Raw genomic sequence first — 22,008 nt, 5'->3', positions numbered from 1 at the left:
GCTTTATTGAATATCATAAATGAGTTGTGGAATGAAGGACAGTTTCCAAAAATCTGGAAGGATGGAGTAGTTGTTTTGATACCAAAAGTGGGCAAAGATAAAAGTAAACTAGAGAATTATATAACAATAACTTTACTACCTGTGCTAGGAAAAGTTTATGAACGATTGGTGAAACAGAGAATGAACCAAGTGATTGAATTGAATAGAGGACTCAAGAATATACAGTGTGGATTTAGACGTAATAGAAATACAGAGGATGTGATGCTTATGTTCATGAATGATGCTGTTTATGCTTTAGAAAACAAAAAAGTTTTACTGATGGCATTTTTGGATGTAGTATCAGCTTTTGATAGTATGGTCCACCGTCATATATTAGAAGCAATAATGGCTGCTGCAGTTAAAGGTCAGCTCCTAGAATTTTCGGATTCCTTTTTAGAAGGAAGAGAAGTTAAAATCAAAGTTGGAAGTTGCTATTCCCAAAGTAAAGTATTAAGAAGAAGAGGAGTGCCACAAGGCTCAGTGCTAGGACCTGATTACTACAATCTAAGTGAATATGATCTCCCTGTAGATGAAGGAGAAAATGGAGCAGGTATATTTGCAGATGACAATGGTATATGGGTTAGTGCAGATAATGTGAATGAAGCAACAACACAGTTACAGATTATCCTTGATCAAGTCCAGAGGTGGTCCCAAGAAAACTGTGTCCAATTTTCTCCTGAAAAATCTAAAATCATGATGATTACAAGGAAGAGAAATACAACATTGCCCAGACTGTACCTTAATAATGAGTTGTTGGAGATTGTGGGTGAATTTAAATGGCTTGGTTTCATCTTCGACAAGAACCTATCATTCAGATCACACATACAACAACTCAAGATCTCATGCTTGAAGAGACTCAATATTATGCGAATGATATCAGCAACAAGATGGGGTCCCAAACCAGACTTTCTTTTGGAATTTTATATCAAATACATAAGATCGAAACTAGAGTATGCTTCTTTGGTGTATGAGGCTGCCAGCCCGTCTGCATTGAGGCTATTGGACACAGTACAATATAGTGCCATAAGAGTTTCATTTGGAGCACGTAAAACAACACCTAAGCCATTCTTAGAATCAGAAAGTGGATTGGAAAGTTTGGAAGTGAGAAGAAATGTGCGTTCATTGAAATACTTGAAAAAGCTTTGGACATCAGATCACAACCACCCATTTAAATCTACGATACTTAAAAGAAAAAGACTATGGATTTCCTCAAAGAAACAGCATGGAATTATTAAGCTTTGCATTTGGCAGAAAATTTGGGATTACAGGTAAATTTAAACCTAGCACTGGAAGTACCCAATCTTAATATCACGCCAATATGGGCCATTCAAAAAGTTCCTTGCTTTAGTGATTTTGAAAAATGGGATGGATTGGATTATAATCAATCATTCACAATGGAGAAAAGAATGACCTACCCAGAAGCCATGGACGTCTTTACTGATGCTTCAAAAAGTGACAAGGTCGGAGCTGCGATTTGGATACCAATGTGGAATGTGAAAGAACTTTACCGTCTCCATGAAAAAATGTCAATTTTCGACGCTGAAGTGTTTGCTATACGACAAGCAGTATCGTATCTATATAAGAAATTACAAAGCGGGGATCAAGTTAGAATATGTACAGACTCTAAAAGTGCTGTTTCATGTTTAAACGAATTCAGTGATGGAGCGAATAAATCAAGAGAAGTGAGTTCATGCTTTGTAGCCATGCAACAACTGCTTTCTAAAGGAATAAAGCTATCGCTTCATTGGATACCTGGCCACAAGAAAATCCAGGGTAATGAACAAGCTGATTTAGCAGCTAAAATGGCCGCCAGTGCAGACATACAAATAATGCAAACAACGACACCAACAATAGTATTCAAGATAGAAGACATAATACAGCAGATAAAACAGTTTAGCTTTGAAGAAAATAGAAATCTCTCTGGAAATCTTTTGATTACAAAGAAGACCAGAAGGAAGTACGAAAATAAGTTATATGAAAGTTTATCAAGAGAAGAAGGAAAAATTGCATTTCGACTTAGGTCACAACATGCAGCTACAAGATCATATCTTTCTCGTTTCTATGGAGAAGATCCGAATTGCATCTATTGTGGTCAGACAGAGACGTTAGCACACCTCATCATCCATTGTGTCCGCACAGAGTGTTACAGGACAGACATTAGAAGGTTTATGAGAGAACATCGAATAAAACTTGTGAAGAATTACTCGGAGGAGCATTAACTGAAGAACAATCGGTTGAAAGTATAAATTTAGTTTGTGAATTTCTGAGATTGATTGATAGAAAAAGGACGTTATAAACTTTTCGCAGGGAATCGTAAAAATACAATTGTGGAAGTGCATGGACCCTAAGGTGTTAAAACACAGAGGGGGTCTTTCGGCGATTCACTTCACTAAGGGCACAAATGGAATTTGCCCCAGAAGTAATTGTTGAATTTGGAAAAGGTATAAAGTAATTTATTCATTATTTTCCTACCTAAGTTAGCCTATATGAATATCTGTCAATTTACCATCCAGTCAGCATCCTCTTGATTTTAATCAAACCTTTGACCTCACCCTATATTCAGTTAAAATGTAGGAATTATTATTATTGCCACAATTGATGGCATAAAGGAGTTGAAAGACTCCAGGGTAAAGTAAAGATGGTTTTGCCCCATGGCATAGTTGAGAAGCAACAGTATATGGAAGAAAAGACACAATTCATTAATTAAGATTAGAACCTGTCTTAGTATGCATAGTAGGCTATAATGTATAATGTTTGCATAATATTTAATTACATTGTATAATTTTTAATGTAGGGGAGAGTATTGGAAAACCCCAAAATGCATGGTTAACACTGGAGTAGAAAAATGGTTTATGGCTCAAATGAAAGGCCTGGAACTGCTGCATAAACTGTGATTTGGTAAAATTCTAGTTAAGTGACTTCTTGCTATCTCAGAAAGGGGATAGGTTAGTAAAATGAAACTTTCAGGGATGGGTCTACAGGCTAAAGTATATCCTGGGAAGGTATTTTAAAGCACCCATCTCCACTCCTTCTCCCTCTAGAGGGCCCAGAAATTCATCTATATTACAGGTCTATACCTATTGATATTTAGACAAAACAACATCTTACCTCAATTTCTGGTTACCAGTTGCAATTTCTCTGCCTTTAGTTCTGAAAATGCAGTTCCTGTTATTTGAGTATAATTCTGAGCCATATCAATGTTTTTTTTTCTTCAAAATTTAGGAAATTTATTTGCATATCTTTAAAACCTTATTAATTAGGATTGAGCAAAGTTGTGAAGCTGAAAACAATTTTGTTATACTTCATTCTAGCAGAAGATCTATTTTGCAAGGTTTCACTTTCATAACACACATATTTTTGAAGGTCATCAAAGGTCAGGGCCCTCAAGAGGGAGAAGGAGTAGAGGTAGGTACTTCAAAAAACCCTCCTGGGACATCCTTTAGCCTGTAGACCCATCCCTGGAAGTTTCATTTTCCTAACCTATCCCCTTTCCAAGATAGCAAGAAGTCACTTAACTAGAATTTTACCCTGTGATTTTTCCAGATTTTTTTGTATAGCTAGAAGAAAAAAAGGGGGATGTCCCTGCATATATCAGTTGTCCCACTAAGTACCAGGGGTGCTACATCTTGGGACACAAGATGGTATACTCTAGGACATAGGAAAAAGATTCATGTATTGGTAGAAAACTTATACTATTCATTATATAAGAACTACATTAAAAATTTGACTTTAAAAATAAAAACATCTTAGGTACAAGACTAGACTACCAGTCAGAAAACACAAAATATGATGCTGCTCTGGAAGTTGTTCTGGTTGCTGGGGTAGGAGACAACAACTTTTTTCAGAATGTCATTCCTATGATAAAATATTGAGTAGGCTATTCTTGGTCCAGCCACTTCCACTTTCTCAGACCTGCCATGTGCATGACTCTCACTCTGTTCTTGTTTTTCTCTTGGGTAGACCCAGGAAAATACTCTCCTTCATAAACAACTTTAACAAAATCTCCTGTAGAGACTGTCAAAATCTCTTCCTTTTTCTCATCTTCATCTTCCAATTCACCTAGTTTCATTGAGCCACCACTATCATCATCAAGAATCATTTTTTCATCATCACTTCCTTCTGAATCAACAAATAACTCTTTTGTTGTCTGGTCTTTTTTTGCTTTTCCTGCTCTTTCAACAGTCTCAACTTTTCCTCTAGCTCTGCCACCCTATGCTTTCTTATCTTTTCTTTTGGCTTCTTGTTCTTTAACCTGTCTTTTCACAGGAGTTAAAGTAATTATCTTTGTAGAGCCTTTCTTCTTGCTTCTGCCACTTAGTACACATGGCTTGGCTTTAGGGTATGGCTAAACTTGTTCTGGCATCACAAGAACTGAAATGGGCTTAGAGGATTGTTCAGGCCCACTTGTACTTGAGGTTTTGGCCAGGTTGTTTCCAGGTTTAACTGGATCCAAAGCTTCAGGTGCAGGTCTGTCAGTTACAGCAGAGGCTAGAAAATTCTTTTCTGTAAAGATGTCTAGGTTGTAAGGCTGTATTGCTGTCTTCTCAAAGCCCCTCATTATGTTGTTGGACATGAAATATATGGGAATGCTTTTGCCAACATGAGATGCAATCTTGTATAATCATCATGGTATTTAGAGAGAAAATACATGCAAATGTCCAATGGTTGCAACCTGTTGCTGCAGTGAGGTGGCATTGTTAGTAAAGTGATACCATACTCTTTTGCAAACTGTAGAACAAGAAGAGATGCAATCTTGTATATTGTCCTGGTCTTCCCTGGTTTGGACAGCATCCATGTCCCACTTGTCATTGTCCCAGTACACACCACTTGTCATTGTCCCAGTATATACCATGCAACCTCTACTTGCAAATTGTGTCTGTTTTTTTTTGTTTTTTTTACTATTGTATATTTTCCCACCAGATGGCCAAACAACATGGCTTGATGTTTTAGCTTTCATTTGCTATCTTACACATGTAATTTGTACACACTATTACAAAATAAAGCACAAAAAACTATTGCCAAAATATTTTTTGGGGGTATAGCCAAAACTTTGAAGTCAATTTTCTCAAACACAAAAATAGCAAATTGCAAAAATGATAAAACTGTCATGTCTGCCATTGAATGAACTATACTAGGTGGCTTTATTGGATTTTTTAAAGAATACTAGATGGCAGATAAGTACCATGTCCAACCTTATACCCTGTCCCTGTATATATCACTTACCCCTAGGCCTATAATGTCTAACATATAACATAATGTGGTAAATATTTTGCCATTCATATAGTTGACTTACCAATTAAGTGAACATACCACTTGATGCCTTTTTTATATTCTTTGGAATAATTTTTGACCTAACCTAAGTATAAATAATTTTGGTGCTTAGAAAACTTGTGCTTAGAAGTATTATTGTGTCAAAAACAACTGAAACTGCATACTTTAACTGAAAATTTGGCATCAAGGAAGAAGAAAGTGGCATAACATCAGTAAAATTTATTTATCCAATTTAATTGTAGAAAATCAGTGCTTGTGGATTATATAACATTAGAAAAAGTGGATTTATTATGAAACAGTAAATTTGAGACCAATGTTTTTAGCATTTTTTATGCCCCATACTTTGGTCATTTTTAAAAGCTCAAAAAAGTGCTTAAATTTGAATTTGTGATAGAAGTGATTCTTATATTCATAAAGAACAAAAAAAATGCATCAAGTGGTATGTTGACTTTATTGGCCATTCAATTACAGACCTATGAACTGCAAATTATTTACCCATGATGTTTAGTAAAACATCTTGGTCATTACTTGAAAAAAGATATAATGTTTTAGCTTCAAGTGAGAAAAATAGTTATGGAGTGTAGTTAAGTCCAAAGTAAAGTATTTTATTCTCTAGAATTCTTACTTCAAGTAGAAGTCTAGATTTTTAAACAGACTTTAATCATATTAAAAGAAAAGTCAAGGATATCTATATTGAACAAAATGATGAAAGTCAGTAATTGATATAGGTTTTAAAACATGTCTTGGAATATAAAGTATAATGTTTGATAAAACATCTTGGTCACAGATTAGAGAAGAGACTGTACTTGAGTTTCAAGTGGGAGAAAAATGGCTAAAAGATCATGGTTGAACAAGAAGCACCGAATTTTTCTTTTGAATTCTTACCATGTTTTTAAGTAGAAGCTCAAATATTTAAGCAAACTTCTTACATATTCTAAAAAAAACAAGAATATTACCATAATTGGGACATCTACTCAGAGCTTGGTGCTCAAACCCTTGGTTTGAAGAAGCTTGTTTTAAGTTAGGAACAAAAAGTTACATACAAGATATATGGGCATGAAAAATATAAATGGACATAAGCATGGTTGAAATTCAGAAAATGCATATTTTTTTTTGAGAACAGGTTATTTATTTATTTATTCATCCAATAGCTTGTAAGTATAACATACAAAATAAAAATCAAAAATTGGCAACTGCTAGAATATTTAGCCAAAAAATCAATGGTTTACTTATGGCTGACAGTATACATCACTGTAAAAAGAAGTATTTGCTAACTCAGTCTTAAAACTAGGAACAGTATAAACAGTGGCACAACTATCAGGTAATGAGTTCCAAGGTTTCATTGATCTGTTTACAAAGGAAATCTCACCTATTTTCAATTTTGGTGCATGGGGGTAAAATTTCAATGTGTTTTGCCTGGTTGATGTATAATGATTTCTTAAAAAAAAAATTCTGAATCCAAATTTATAATGCCATTTACAATATTGTGGACACTGAGAAGGTCAGAGCGCTTCCAACAGAAGACTCAGCAATCCTAGCACCTCTAAACATTTTGAATATGACAAATGCTTCTGGTAGGGAATTAGCTTTGTAGCAGATCTTTGTACTCATTCAATTTTCTTCCTATCATCTTTATTTATAGGGTAGCATATTCGAGAGCAATATTTAAGGGTATGGCAAGCATTTGACTTATATAGTTAAAGAAATTTCTCACATTAAACTTCAAAAATATTCTTTCAATATTAGAGAGTGTAACCAATTCCCTATCCAAGACAATCCTTGCATGCTCATTAAACTTTAATAATGGATCAAAAGATTGTGGATAGTCCTCACCTCTAGTACCTAGGTGCTACCAATCATATAGTGAATGGTGCAGTTTACCCTGCACCATTCACTTAAACTTTCTATATCCTTCTGGAGAAGTTTTTCATTTTGTACCAAGCCAACTTTCCTATACAAATTCACATTATCAGCAAACATTTTAACTGCAGAATTTTATTATAATTGATGGCAGATCATTTATATATATGGATAATAAAATTGGACATAAGCAACTACCCTGTGGAACCCTGCTACTAACTAATATACTTGAGGATTTTGCCTGACCAACAACAACAGATTGATTCCTACCAATCATGAAACTTTCAATCCAGCTACTTGTATGCTCACCAATATTTTGGAGTTTTTGAAGCAGCTTGGAGTAGCATATTTTGTCAAAGGCCTTTGAAAAATTGGAATATATGCAATCAAATGGGTTACCAGGGTTGTCAGCAAACTGCTGCAAGTCTTTTATGACCCTCAATAGTTGCATACTATATGAATGCTTCTGCCTGTATGCATGCTGTGCCTCTGACCATAACCCATTTTCTTGATAGTGTGACCATATACAATTAACTAAAAAAAATTCATTATTCTGCAAAATATTGAAGTAATAGAAATTGGTCTATAATTTTGAAAAGAATCATGTCTACCAGACTTGTATAGTGGCTTCACAAGAGCTACTTTCCATCTACTTTGAAGAGATCCAGCCGAAAATGACTGATTGAACAAAATTGAGCAAAAATTTTAACATAATATTTTTAATACTGTCAATATCCAGGCTTTTACCTGTATCCAACATTCTCAGGTGCTTTCAAAATCTTGGAAATAGAAAATAAATGGTCATCAGATACTCCATCTTTATTAGTTAAATCGCTCCTGATACTAAATTCCAACTCATTTTCTGTCAAACTCTGTCTCAGAAACTTCAAAACTACTACTAAAAATACAGTTGAATTTCTCGGCTTTACAGAAGTCCTTTTCTTTAAGAATGGTACCTTCCTTGAAAACACTGGACAATGGTGTCTTATCTGCTGAAAAACAATCAACATACTGCCAAAATGCTTTCGGATTGTTTTCAAAATTCCTAATCAAAACTGATTCAAGCTCCTGCCTATCTTCATGCAACAGTTTGGTTGCATGATTTCTAGTTCTTTTATAAGTTTCCATATTCACATCAGTCCTATCAGCAATGAAACCCCTCCAAGCTGCATCTTTTCCTTTTATTGCTTGGAGTACCAGTTTAGGAAGCCTCACTCTGTTTTTAAACCTTGCACAGAAATTTATTTTGGGGACAAATTTTTCATGTCCTTGTGATATGGCTTTGAGCAAAATATTAAAATCATATCTAGCGATAGATCAGGTTTCCTAAACACATCACATAAATTCAAGTCAATAATAAATTTCTTAAATTCATCATAATCAGCTTTTGCATAGTGATACTGTATCTTTGTCTATTTAAATTCCAGAATAGATAATCATAAACTAATTTCTAAAACATTGTGATGACTTTTTCCTAACGGCAGGCAAAATTCAATATTTGATACAAAATCACTCGACTCGGTTAAAACTAGGTGTAGTGTTGAGGGAGTCTGATCAGATCTTAATCTTGTTGGCTCAAAAAAAAACGTGCTGAAAAAAATGATTTTCAACAACAGCAGATAGAAAACTTTGCTCCCTACTATTCTCAGAAGCTTCCGTGCAAAGATTTTGCCAATCTATCTTTGACAGATTAAAATCACCAACTCTAGTACTGGACAACTATTTTTAGACAACCCACAAAAATGCTAAAAAAAAACCCTCAAAACTCATCATTTAACGAAGGACTTCTAAAAAAGCACCCAAACAAATTATTTTACTAGGGCCAGTAACATGTACATCAAGACAAATAGACTCAATTAAATCAGGAGACTGAAAATCCTGCACTATGCTCTATGATAGTGAATGAGATATGTACACAAAAATCCTTCTCTTTGCTCTCACATTTACTTCAAGCAAATAACTGTTTAAGGGTAAATGGTTAACAGAGGGATCACTGCAGTTCTTTGGTAAAGCTTCTGTGACTATTATAATATGTGGATTTCTCTCAGAGATTTTTGCACTAAATTCATCAAACTTATTGCAAGAACAGTCAGCTGTTCTTAACTCACCAACTTTGAATTTGTCCTTCCTATGGGACATGAAAATTAGCCAACTTCACAAGTTCTGGTCCATTACTGCCACAACATATTTTCAAACCCTTTTTGCCTGCTGACATAAGATAAGATATTTATTTCAAAAAGATCACTATCACAAGCCCTCAAAGGGCCGAATTCGGACTTTGGAGTCGAAACAAAGCAAAAAACACTAATAATAATGAATAATCAAATTATGAGTAAAAAAAAGAAAAAAGAAAATCTGTCAAACTAAACTTGAACAAATACAAGTCAGAAAAAAAGGGAAGGGGACAAAAAAAAATCTAATAATACAGAAAAGAACAAGAAATAAACATATATATCTACAAATTAAAAGGGACACTAAAAAAAAGTCCAAAAACTCACAAAAAAAGCAACGAAGCATAAAACACATATGATTAAAAGGAAAACTAAACCAAAATAGAGGGGGGCAAGCAAATTAGTGTAACAACCTAAAGCACCTCACATGAAAAAAAAAGGGGAGGAGAAACTAGTTGGCTATTTTATTTATTTTTTCTGTGATGAAGGGGACAAAGGTTTTTTCATATCTGGAAGTAACGCAGCAAATGGGGGACAAAACTGGGATAGGCTCAGAAACAGCTCGAGGCTGTCGTAATCTGGATGGTGAGTGACGTTTGGGGAAAATACTTGCCGTCCGAGGGTTCGTTATTGCATTATTTGAAAAACAGAGGCACAACGACGACCTCCTTCGCTCAAGGGTTTCCAAACTAGCTTTTTTTAGGAGCAGAGAGTAAGGCACCTTGCCTTCTTTGAAAATTATTCGCAAGGCTCTTTTTTGGATTGACTCAATTTTGTCTGATTCTTCACGGGAGATGCCAGGGTGCCAAACTGGACAAGCATATTCAAGATGCGGGCTGACAAAAGACGTGTACAACCTTAAGGAGTGAGAAGGGGGGACGCTATATTTATTTAGGAGCTTAAGGAGGGCGATAGACGCATTAGCTTTATGGATGATATCTTTAACGTGGATACCCCACTTTAAATTTGAAGAAATTGTGACTCCAAGTAATTTAACCGAGGACGCATAAATTTCAGGAGGGATAGGATTAAGAAAACAGGGCGAGGATTTGAGGAAACAAATCGGCATTATCATGGACTTAGAGGGGTTTACTGTCATATCTAGGTCCAAAGCCTCACTTCCAATTTCATTGAGGATACTCATAGGGTTGCTTATTAAATTTCTGAAGCAACTTTTAACAATCGTTAGGTCATCAACAAATTTCCAACGGTCAGGAATTTCCTTCGCGAGGCTGTTAATCATGACTGAAAAAAGGAGGGGGCCTAGGAGAGTTCCTTGGGGTATGCCATTGTAAATAGGGAGAGGATTTGAGTAATGGTTCTGGTATTTAACCACCTGCGATCTATTTGTTAAAAAGGAGGCAACCAATTTTACCAGTAATGGATCGATATTGAACTCACTTTCTAGTTTCTCAATTAAAATATTGTGGTTAACAAGGTCAAAGGCTTTCTGAAGGTCAATGGAAATTAAGTTTAGCCAGGAATTAGGCTTTTCGAGGATTTTCCCGATGTGGTCAATAAGAGAAACGAGGTAGTGGGAAGTAGAAGTTGATTTTAGGTTTCCGAATTGTTTCAGGTCAGTAAGAGGTAGGATTTTTTCCTTTAGCAAATCTGCAAGGAATCCTTCATACAATTTTGAAAAAATAGGAGTAAGTGTAATAGGTCGAACGCCTTCAAAGCCAGGCTTTCCGTTTTTCTTTTTCAAAGGGTAATGAAACCCTGTTTCCAAATTGTTGGAATTTGCCCAGACTTAGTAATTTCGTTAAACAGGACAGACAAGGGCTTAGACAGGAAGTCACCAAAGGCTCTAATAAGAGGAAGCGGGATATCCAAAGGACAAACACTTGTCTTTCTTAGTTTATCAATTCTTCTTTCAATCTCAGACGGCGAAACAGTCGGGAAAAAGGGGGATGGGGCTCCTGTTGATAATTGGATTGGCAATGCTGGAAGGCTCTGGACAATGGAAGCGAGAAATTTATTTAGACTATTTGCAGTAACATCAGGGGGCTCTGGTAAGTTGAAATTAAGCTGGTCAAGACTCCTGCCACATAGCCTTTTAACCTCGGAATACCAGTTTTTTGGCTTATTAGTGAACAATTCTTCGATCTTATTTTTGTAGTAGGATCGTGCCAATTTACGAATTTCTCTAAATTCTTTTATCTTTTTACTTGAGTTGTATTTTCAATACATTGTAAGTCTTTTTCTCAGCAAGTTGTACACTGGTTTGGTCATGAGATATTCCAAACTGAGGACATTGAGCTTGGAGTAATTTTATGTTTCATAGGAGAAAATGACGAGTCACATCACGTTCTACTGGAGATCTGAAAATGATCTTATTTGGTCTAACTTTATTCTCTTGCAATTGTCACAAGTCTCACAGAAAAACTGCACTTAAAGGAGCAATCTTAAAATATTTTGTCATTTAGAACAGCCAAATCGGCAACATCGTGTTCTCTCCTTGTCTGCAAATGTATTTTTTCTGCAATACCATAGACTATCAGATTTTTCTGTTTGTGAATAATATCTGACAAGTACTGAGAGCTTTTACTAGATGGTGTAGTACTTGCCTCAAACTTTGTTATAATGTCAGCAGTAATATTTTTGATGAGATTTTGTAATTCTTGTTTAGCTGTTTCTATCACTACTTGCTTGACATCATCCATAGAGCATTTGTTTTGAATTTCAACTTCAAGATTCAAAAATCTTTGAATGATAGGATCCAGTTCCTTCTTTAATTCGAACTTGAATTCTTCTTTGAATCGAGCGAAAAAGCTGCTCATCTCAGTGTGCACAATTTCTCTCATCTCCCTTGCAGTAACAACTTCGTCGTTTGGCCTTTTCTGTTTGCAAATTGGACACCTCCAAACTGAATCAAATTGCCGACTCATCTTTGTGAAAAGCTGATATTCTGGCTCGCTCATTTCTACACAGTCAATACAAAGCTATTTTTCGTAGCCATCACACAGAAGTACTGCCAAATCATCGATTAACTTTTGTCGCAAAGCTTTGCATGCATCTACCCCCATTTTCGGGGACTGCCGAACCCCTTTTGAACTCATTTTTCGAACGAGTAAATCGGTATCTAATAGCCATAATCTGGCAACCCTGCCTGAAATAAATTTGGGTTGCGGAGGTTGGGCTGGTCTAATAGATGATCTAGGCTTCAAAACAGCTGATACTTATGGTTAACTTCAACAGGTAAATGCAAGATTCAATCAGATTATATTAAAATACATAAATTTTGATAATGAATCTTGATATGAATGATGGCAAGTGAGTGGTGATTGGACCATGAATTCATTTAATATTAATTCAACATTTAATTATAAAGATCTAATATTTAATTTATAAAGATTATGTAAGAGTGAAATTTGGTTTTGGATACCATGTGTCAGTCTTCTTTTTAATTGTCTAAATCTTTTACTTGAGTTTGTTTGGGCATCAGCTTTTGTAAAATTAACTCAATAAGTTTTTTTTTGCTGTGTGGATCGAATATGACAGCGTATAGCAAGGTACAGAAACTACAAAGTATTATATAGTGCTAGGTATTTTCTAGCTGACATTTTTTAACTGCTGTTACTTTGTCATGTTTGAGATACTTTATCAAGTTACTCAGAATGAGTTTACAGTATTGTGTAATCAGACTAAACTAGATCTATGCTGCATGGGCAATGTGAGATGTTGCAGCAACGTTTGTTTGGCTTTGCTGAGCAAAGTGTTGCAAGAGCAACACTTTTGTTTTGGTTTCTTGCTTCAGATAAATGCTGAAGTCGTTAATCTGTAAGGATCTTAAAATAAACAAGTCCCCTACATGTCTTACCACTGGAACCAAATTGGTCTTACCATCAAATACACCAGAAACAAATAATAGTTACACCAAAAAGCAAAAGTTGCGAATCCCTCATTGCCGAAGATGATTATGAGCTAACAGCCGACTGTTGCTTAAAACTCCCCTATGTATCTCACAATTGGTATTGGCCTATTTTTGTTTTCAATGTGTACCTTACTACTGAAGTTGTCAACCCCTTTAAACTTTCAAATTGGTGCATCTCATGAAGTAATTTTTCTACAAAAAATGTATCAGATATTCTTTGATCTGCTTATCAAGAGCTATAGACTGCCATCAAAAAAATCTATTTGTCTTAGTTCAAAATTTGACTTTTTTGCTGTAGGCCAAGTTTCTAAGGTCATCACTTAGAAAGGAGCAAAGGATAAACTCTAATTTCTTTGGCAATGAGAGAAGTTTTAAAGTTTAAGAGGCACATCTGATACCATTTTTCTACTGCAATCCCAAGTGCAAAAAACCGAATGATAAACTCAGCTGAAATCACGAACAGAAATGGGTAGAAACAATAGATGGCAGCTCTTTTGGATCCGTGGGAAAATGCCATTTTTTGTTTCTGTAAATTTTTCTACTTACCACTCAAAGGCTGTGGGGCTGAGTAACTGCCACATATATTTAACACATAGATTTTAGTCCATCTTCAATTTGAAACAGGTGCCTGCCTGCTTGCCTGCTAGAATGGAGCTTTCCACTCGAAAGCAGAAACATTGTTTGATGAAACGAAAGCTTGACTGCATAACTTCAGATAGCTCTCTCTGACATAAGCTCAAGAGCTCCACTTTACTTCACACACTATAGGCTTTGGCTCAAGTACAAGCAAAAACCATCCTTTTTGGCCCCAGGCAAGAGTTCTACAAAGCTTTCCATAATGCAAAGTCATATTCATCAATCCAGTCTAAGGTCCACACCTTCCGTAAGAACTGCAGAGGTTAGACCCTTACCACTTTCTAGGAATAAGCTGAAAGGGGGTGCTAGAAAAAAAAGAAAAGAAAGAAAGTGTTGCTCTTCCAGCACAATTAGGATATTCCTGTTTCGTGAATTTATTTGACAAAAGAATCCTTCAATTAAAATTTGAAATCGTCAAAAATTTAATAAACCAGTAAACACAGAATGGTGTATATTTTTTTCATTTTATTTATATTTTGTTCTAGGAGCTGAAGACACATTAGGTAGTCAACCTAAAACACTCTTAGAGTTTATGGAATCTACCTACTCATCTAACCATTAACAGCTAATTTTGGCAATTTCATCTAGTATTTTGCATCAACCTTTGACTGAGATTCTTTCAAAATGGGTAACCATGATAAAGGTAACATATTTTGTTTTTTACTAGTTTGAAAACCCCTTTCCAAATAATAAGGAAGTAAAAGCCCTGCAAACACAATAATTTTATTCATAATTAAAAATTTTAGTTCAATTTAATGATATTTTTAATTTAAAATAGAATGTACAATATTTTTAATTTGAAAAAAGTAGATTTTGTTATAAACAAATGAATAAAACCAAAAATTTACAATACTTAAGACAAACTATTTATTGAAGATTAAGATGACCACCATTGCAATATAGTCACCTCTTCAAAAAACAATGCTGAATAAATATGTGTACATCCAATGACCAACCCTCTACAAGAAAATAAAAGTCACTTGTTCCTAAATAGAAGCTCAAAAACTTTATGATAAGATTCCCTCATGAAATGAATTGGATGGCACAAGTTTCAGTTCGAACATTTCTCTTTTGATGGGTGATTTGGTCGTTTTTTCTATTAAATAAGATATTCTAGTGCTCAACATTTCAACAAGCAATTTCAAATGTAATGCATTTATATTTTAGAAAAGAGGTAACCCTATAGCATTTTATAGTAAAGACCATAAGGGTTCAATGTTTTTTGTTTCTTTTTCCTAGAGGCACTTTAAACAGAATGCATGATTGTATAAACTTCAAAGAGGGCTGGTTCGACTGGAAATTGGAAGTTCTAGTGTCTCTTTAAAAATTTTGAGGGATTGGAGGGAAACTACCCCCCCCCCAATGCGCTTTTTTCCCCAATTGCATCCAATCAAAATTTTAAGATAGCCATCTTTTTCAATATGGTTCAAATATCAGATAAAAAAAAACTTTGGGGTCAACAAAACCACCCAGAGCCTGGGGCAAACGTTTTAAGTTATGCACTGGAGGCTTACAAAGTTACTATGGGTGGGATGGTTGTACAAACTTCAGATTGGGATCATTTGATTGCACGTTGCAAGTTTTAGTTCCCTTTTTCAGAGTTGAAAAGTCCAAATCACTCCTTCCACAAAAACCTTATATGCTCCCAGGGCATAACTTACAACACTTGCCCCAGGGCTCAGGGGGGATGTGTCAATCCCAGAGTTTTGTTAAAATATCTTTTGTATATTTTGAACAAAATCGCAATCTATCAAATTCAATTGGATGCTTTTGGGGAAAAGAGGGCATGGGGGTAGAGCTAAATTACTTTTAACTCTTAAAAAGGGAACTAGAACATCCAATTTCGAATCATTGGAGTACCCTCCATAGTTTATATGCCCCCCCCCCCCTTCTACAAAAATTGTATCTCCCTTGGGATTAATTGACAACCCTTGCCCCTGGGGTCTGGGGTTGTGTTCACTGTAAGTTAATTTTATCTGATCTTTGGACTATTTTGAACAGAATAGCTATCTTAAAAATTTGATCGGATACATTTGGAGAAGAGGTAATTGTGGGGGGGGGGGTTATAGTTGCCCTCCAACAGAACTGAAATGGAATCTTCAAATCAAGCTTAAAACAAACAAAAATCACTACAACATAAGTTTGGCTACTGGCCCATCTCTAACTTTAAAAATAAAAAGCCTACTGAATCACTGGCATTTTACAAAAAACTTTATGTGTCTTGAATAGTCTTGGGAAAAAAACTAATAAAATCAAACTCTACATTTCAAGGAAAGTAATTCTTTTTCTGTTGATGGGTTGATTTTCTTCTTCTGTTATTTAATTGTGTAAAATATTTAAATATTTCTGCAAGTAGAGGAGGACTGTCACCCTTCATCACCCACATTGGGGGATAATCCAGAAACGATCCTCAAAAGGTAAGGCTAGGATAGAAAAGATTAGATAAATAAAGTCACCACATTCCCCTCGCTACTTCACATTTAGCTGAAAGAACCAGCAAAGAAAGTATAAAAATTGGAATCGAGTTTTGAGCCTTCAGTCCCAACAATAACAATAGCGTTTTGAAGTTTGTACATGAAATGAGACGAATAAAGAGTGTTTGTGGGTGCATCAAAGAGTCCTCAAAGGGTATACTTACAAAGGGTATACTTTCTGGACTGCTTTCGACCTAGCAACTTGGCTTTTTTTCCAATTTTTAATTACTCTTCAGCTTCAATTTGTTTTTTAACTAGATTTTCAGTTAATACTTTTGTTGTACCGCGCTTCCTTCTAGAATAAAATAATTCTGTATAAAAATTGAAAAATTGAAGTATAAAAAAAAAGTATAAAAATTCTGGTCTTGGAATCGAGTTTTGAGCCTTCAGTTGCAACAATAACAATAGCGTTTTGAACTTTGTACATGAAGTGAGATGAATGAAGAGTGTTTGTGGGTGCATCAAAGGGTCCTCAAAGGGTATACTTTCTGGACTGATTTCGACCTTGCAACTTGTTTTTTTTTCAATTTTTTATTTCTCTTCAGCTTCAATTCGTTTTTTAACTGGATTGTCAGTTAATACTTTTGTTGTACCGCGCTTCCTTCCCCTAGTAGTTGAATGTGCCCCAAAACAAAGTTGTTGGCAATTACGTGTTAGTCAAATTAATCAGCACATTTAACGGGGAAACAGCATGTGGTGTGTTGAAGTCACTGATAGAAACAGTGATACTATAACTGTGTATATGACATATACCCCGAAAGCGTGAAAATGTTCCCAATTAATTCGGTACCCTACAGCCCTGGCCTAGCATAGTTAAGCTGTCTAAATTATCAACACACTGTATACTTATACAACAAGGGCATAGGAGATATTCTCGGTTGTCCAACCTGCTATCAACGGAGTACAGTAATAACCCTCGAAGGGTATTAATGTAGAATGGGAAGGTTACAAGGATATTATTATAGAATGGGAAGGTTTCAATTACTTAACTGCGATATCCCAATAAGATTTAAAAGGTACAAAACTTCTAGCTCTTTTCTGTAAAGTTACTTCCTAAACATGTTTTTTTTATTTGATCCCTTAACAGTCAAAATAATAGTACCAGCCCCTTTCCCAGGGCTCCTTATTAATTTTCTGTTTGATCTGTCTCAGTGAAATGGCTTCCCTGTTTGACGGAGATCACACTTCTTCCTGCATCAAAAAAAAATTCATTTAGTCTAATTATTCTTCATCTGGCCCTAATAGTCTTAAATATTCAAAATGAATAATAAGTACCGAAAAATTGCCTCATTGATCTGAATAATTACAAAATTAGTATATACTTGACTGAGACTGATTGACTGGTATACTTGACCGAGGTTGACTTGATGCTTGGCTTGATGGGTAAATTCTCTTCTTCTGCTATTTTATTTGTGCTGTGGTATGTCCCTTTAAAATTTATAAGTTATTGAGTTTCACATTAATGCACAAAAATTACATAAGCAAACTACATTGACTTCTCATGCTGCCCAGTTTATCTGTGAATTCATTATTTTAACTTTCTAATTTTATTATAATTTGAAGCACCTTTCTTTCTTTTTCATTTTATTTCTAATTCATCTTGATGAGTACATATTTAGTATCTTAAAAAATTTAAAACTGATAGATAATGTATATCTCAATCTTGTGATATTTATGGAGAGCTTGTCCTTTATTTATCGGTATTATATTATATTATATTCTTTTGTATCATATTATAGTCTATCTATTTATATTATATCGGCATTCTATTATATTCATAATTTTCTTTCGAAACCTACATAAGCAAACTACATTGACTTCTCATGCTGCCCAGTTTATCTGTGAATTCATTATTTTAACTTTCTAATTTTATTATAATTTGAAGCACCTTTCTTTCTTTTTCATTTTATTTCTAATTCATCTTGATGAGTACACATTTAGTATCTTAAAAAATTTAAAACTGATAGATAATGTATATCTCAATCTTGTGATATTTATGGAGTACTTGTCCTTTATTTATCGGTATTATATTATTATAATTATATTCTATCTATTTATATTATATCGACATTCTATTATATTCATAATTTTCTTTTTATTATAGAATTAATAAACTCTGCAGACTGCTGCTCAGATAGCTTAATTCAACCAAAATATGCAGGTCCAAAACCCATTGTTCTGGTGAAAAAGTTAACAGAAAAGCTCATAAAAGAATTAACTGCCGGGATCTGGTCCTGTGCCTTGTGTGGGAAAATTGAAAAATCTTTCTTAATGCTAGATATCCATATAGACACAGGTTGTGCAGAATTATCACCAATAGAGTGCGACACGTGTCCTGCAGTAGTTAGTGATTATAGAAATTTTGTTATTCATTTGATGGAGCACCAAATGGGAGAGAAAAGAAGATGTTCCATTTGTTTGCAAGAAAGTATTGATGATATGGAACAACATTTGATTTTAAATGGACATTTTTCAACAAACTTGTCTAAACAACAGTCGCAAGGAAACACTTTACTTGTTGCACAGAAGCCCTTTGTAAACGTTCACTTAGATTCATCGAAGGTCAACTCTGGATCTTCACAATTTAACGATCTAAAAGAGTCTCTGAATAGTCTTTCGTATAGTAACAAGTACAACAATCGTCATACATGCATAGTATGTAAAAAGCAATTTTGCAAAAAATCAGAGCTCGAAATACATCAAAGAAAACATACAGAGAAAAAACAGTTTAAATGTAATGTGTGTGAGAAATTCTTTGCTCAATTATGCAATTTAAGAAGGCATGAAAAAATACATAGAGGAGAAAAACCATTTGAATGTAAAGTATGTATGAAGCGTTTTTCTCAATCGCATAGCTTGATTATCCATCAAAGAATACATACTGGTGAAAAATCTTTCCAATGTAACATATGTAAGAAGAGGTTTTCCGTATTAGGCTATTTAAAGAGACATCAAAGAATTCATACAGGAGAAAAACCATTTGAATGTAAAGTATGTATGAAGCGTTTTTCTCAATCGCGTTACTTTAGTCTCCATCAGAATATACATACTGGTGAAAAACCATTTCAATGTAAAATATGTAAGAAGAGATTTCTCACATCCTGGAGTTTGATAAATCACGAAAGATCACATACTGGAAAAAAAACGACTGGAAAAAAACCGTTTGAATGTAAAATATGCATGAAGAGCTTTTCTTGTGCGAGTGGTTTCTATAACCATCACAGAATACATACTGGCGAGAAACCATTTGAATGTAAGGTATGCAAAAAGAGGTTTTCTCAAGTGAGTAATTTGAATAGTCATCAAACAGTACATACAGGGGAAAAACCATTTGAGTGCAAAATATGCATGAAGAGGTTTACACAAGGGGGCAGTTTGAGAAACCATCACATAATACATACTGGCGAAAAGCCATTCGAGTGTGATATGTGCAAGAAGAGCTTCCCTACAGTGACCCATTTAAAGGTGCATAAAAGAACACATACAGGAGAAAAACCATTTGAATGCAAGATATGCAAAAAGTCTTTTTCTCAGACTAACAATTTGAAAAAACATCAAAGAGTACATTATGGAAAATATAGCTCTTAACCTTTATGCCTAGCTTAATAACCCTTTGTTGTCAGCATAAATTGTCTGCTATTCTCAGTAGGGTCATAAGAAATCACCATTATTTTCAGAGAAAGAAGTCAGTTGAATTACCCCCCCCCCCCCCGTAGTCTCTTAAATCTGTCAAAACTTGACAGAAGACCTTGTGATATTGCTTTGAGCAAAATATTAAAATCATATCTAGCGATAGATCAGGTTTCCTAAACACATCACATAAATTCAAGTCAATAATAAATTTCTTAAATTCATCATAATCAGCTTTTGCATAGTGATACTGTATCTTTGTCTATTTAAATTCCAGAATAGATAATCATAAACTAATTTCTAAAACATTGTGATGACTTTTTCCTAACGGCAGGCAAAATTCAATATTTGATACAAAATCACTCGTCTCGGTTAAAACTAGGTGTAGTGTTGAGGGAGTCTGATCAGATCTTAATCTTGTTGGCTCAAAAAAAAAACGTGCTGAAAAAAATGAAGAAGTCAGTTGAATTACCCCCCCCCCCCCCCCCCGTAATCTCTTAAATCTGTCAAAACTTGACAGAAGACCTTGTGATATTGCTTTGAGCAAAATATTAAAATCATATCTAGCGATAGATCAGGTTTCCTAAACACATCACATAAATTCAAGTCAATAATAAATTTCTTAAATTCATCATAATCAGCTTTTGCATAGTGATACTGTATCTTTGTCTATTTAAATTCCAGAATAGATAATCATAAACTAATTTCTAAAACATTGTGATGACTTTTTCCTAACGGCAGGCAAAATTCAATATTTGATACAAAATCACTCGTCTCGGTTAAAACTAGGTGTAGTGTTGAGGGAGTCTGATCGGATCTTAATCTTGTTGGCTCAAAAAAAAAATGAAGAAGTCAGTTGAATTACCCCCCCCCCCGTAATCTCTTAAATATGTCAAAACTTGACAGAAAACCTTGTGATATTGCTTTGAATTACCCCCCCCCCCGTAATCTCTTAAATCTGTCAAAACTACCAAACCTAAAAAACGAATTTTAAACTGCTTTTCATTTTAAGTGTTTGTAAGACCACCTCCCATTTTAACTGGTCATGTTGTTTGCCAGAAAGACAAGAATAAATACAGCTCATTAGTTGGTCAAAGGGCATTTTTCTGGAATATGGTATTAAGATCGATTGTGATTGTCTTTTTTAATTTCCAACGTAGTGCTTATGTCGAGTGAATCTTTGAGTAATATTGGGTTCTGTTTTGATATGTGTTAAAATTTCATAAACATTTATCACGTGTTGTCGATAATATACCTTAAAGATATCTAATATCTTAATGCTTTTCCAAGTTTTATTCATCCTCTTTTATAGAGTATTGCACTTTAGTTTGGTTTCAGTTTGTCCTTTTCAGCGAACCATCTAAGGCTAAATGGAAAGCAGTGGGTCCGTGGTTGGGCTGGGAGAATGGCATAAAGAAGATTTAAATGAAATGGGAAAAACGTGGGAGTGATAAGAGGGAGGTATTGAATAGATTAGGACGGAGGCGGAGCAATCGGACTGTGTTAGTCTCAGGCGGCTTGGTGCTGCAGTGAGTTGTTAGTAGTAATAGTAGTTTGATTTCAGCCAGATGTAACTGATGGACGTTGGGCTTGGAAGTTACACAGAAGGGTGAAAAGAAATGTTCCATGATTCCTAAACCTAAAGGCACTAATCTATATCAATTTGTTTTGATATATTTCCTATACCCATCATTGTTATCTATTTTTTGTTTTGTTTCGTTGATAAAATAGCTATTTTCCATATTGAAATAGTGGTCTTAAAGCACAATTTTGTGATTGGTAGGTATGATTGCCTAACGCTTAGGAGCTATTGCTTTAGTTTTGCTTGGCAACTCCATAATCTGTTTCTTATTTAGTTGATAAGAATTGATTTGTTGCAAGGAGCATTTTTTATCATTTGTGTCTTGATATTCTCTCTTTTTCCTATATTTTGCAGGTCATTTATTTAGAGTGTCTCCTAAAGGATAGGATAGGTAAATTGCACGGTTCAAACGGTCTTTTAAAATATTTTTCAGCTATTGCTGTTAGAGGTAAAACAAAGGTGATCTGGCCT

At 34.8% G+C, this 22,008-nt stretch overlaps 2 protein-coding genes across 5 annotated transcripts in view; both read left to right on the top strand.

Annotated features, from left to right (window-relative positions):
• The window catches only part of LOC136035241 (zinc finger protein OZF-like), a 29,905-nt gene that overhangs the window by 3,318 nt on the left and 4,579 nt on the right, over window positions 1–22,008 (top strand). The window contains exons 2-4 of one of the 4 annotated variants that reach the window (XM_065716900.1): window positions 2,439–2,480; window positions 14,337–14,494; window positions 18,430–21,225. In XM_065716900.1, the coding sequence (XP_065572972.1) occupies window positions 14,476–14,494; window positions 18,430–19,913 (1,503 nt within the window). In that variant the 5' untranslated portion in view covers window positions 2,439–2,480; window positions 14,337–14,475 and the 3' untranslated portion in view covers window positions 19,914–21,225. Of the gene's footprint in view, window positions 1–2,256; window positions 2,481–14,336; window positions 14,495–18,429; window positions 21,226–22,008 lie in introns of those variants that run through there. The other 3 variants (XM_065716899.1, XR_010619375.1, XM_065716898.1) reach the window with 3 other exon arrangements.
• LOC136035878 (uncharacterized) lies at window positions 1,434–2,258 on the top strand. The gene has a single exon (XM_065717836.1). It carries the CDS (start codon window positions 1,434–1,436, stop codon window positions 2,256–2,258), a length of 825 nt encoding a protein of 274 aa, XP_065573908.1.

The sequence above is a fragment of the Artemia franciscana genome, chromosome 14, assembly GCF_032884065.1.
Source record: "Artemia franciscana chromosome 14, ASM3288406v1, whole genome shotgun sequence".
NCBI classification, from domain to species: Eukaryota; Metazoa; Arthropoda; class Branchiopoda; order Anostraca; family Artemiidae; genus Artemia; species Artemia franciscana.
The sequence above is the reverse complement of the archived record's forward strand: the minus strand, read 5'-3'. Positions and strand labels throughout refer to the sequence as shown.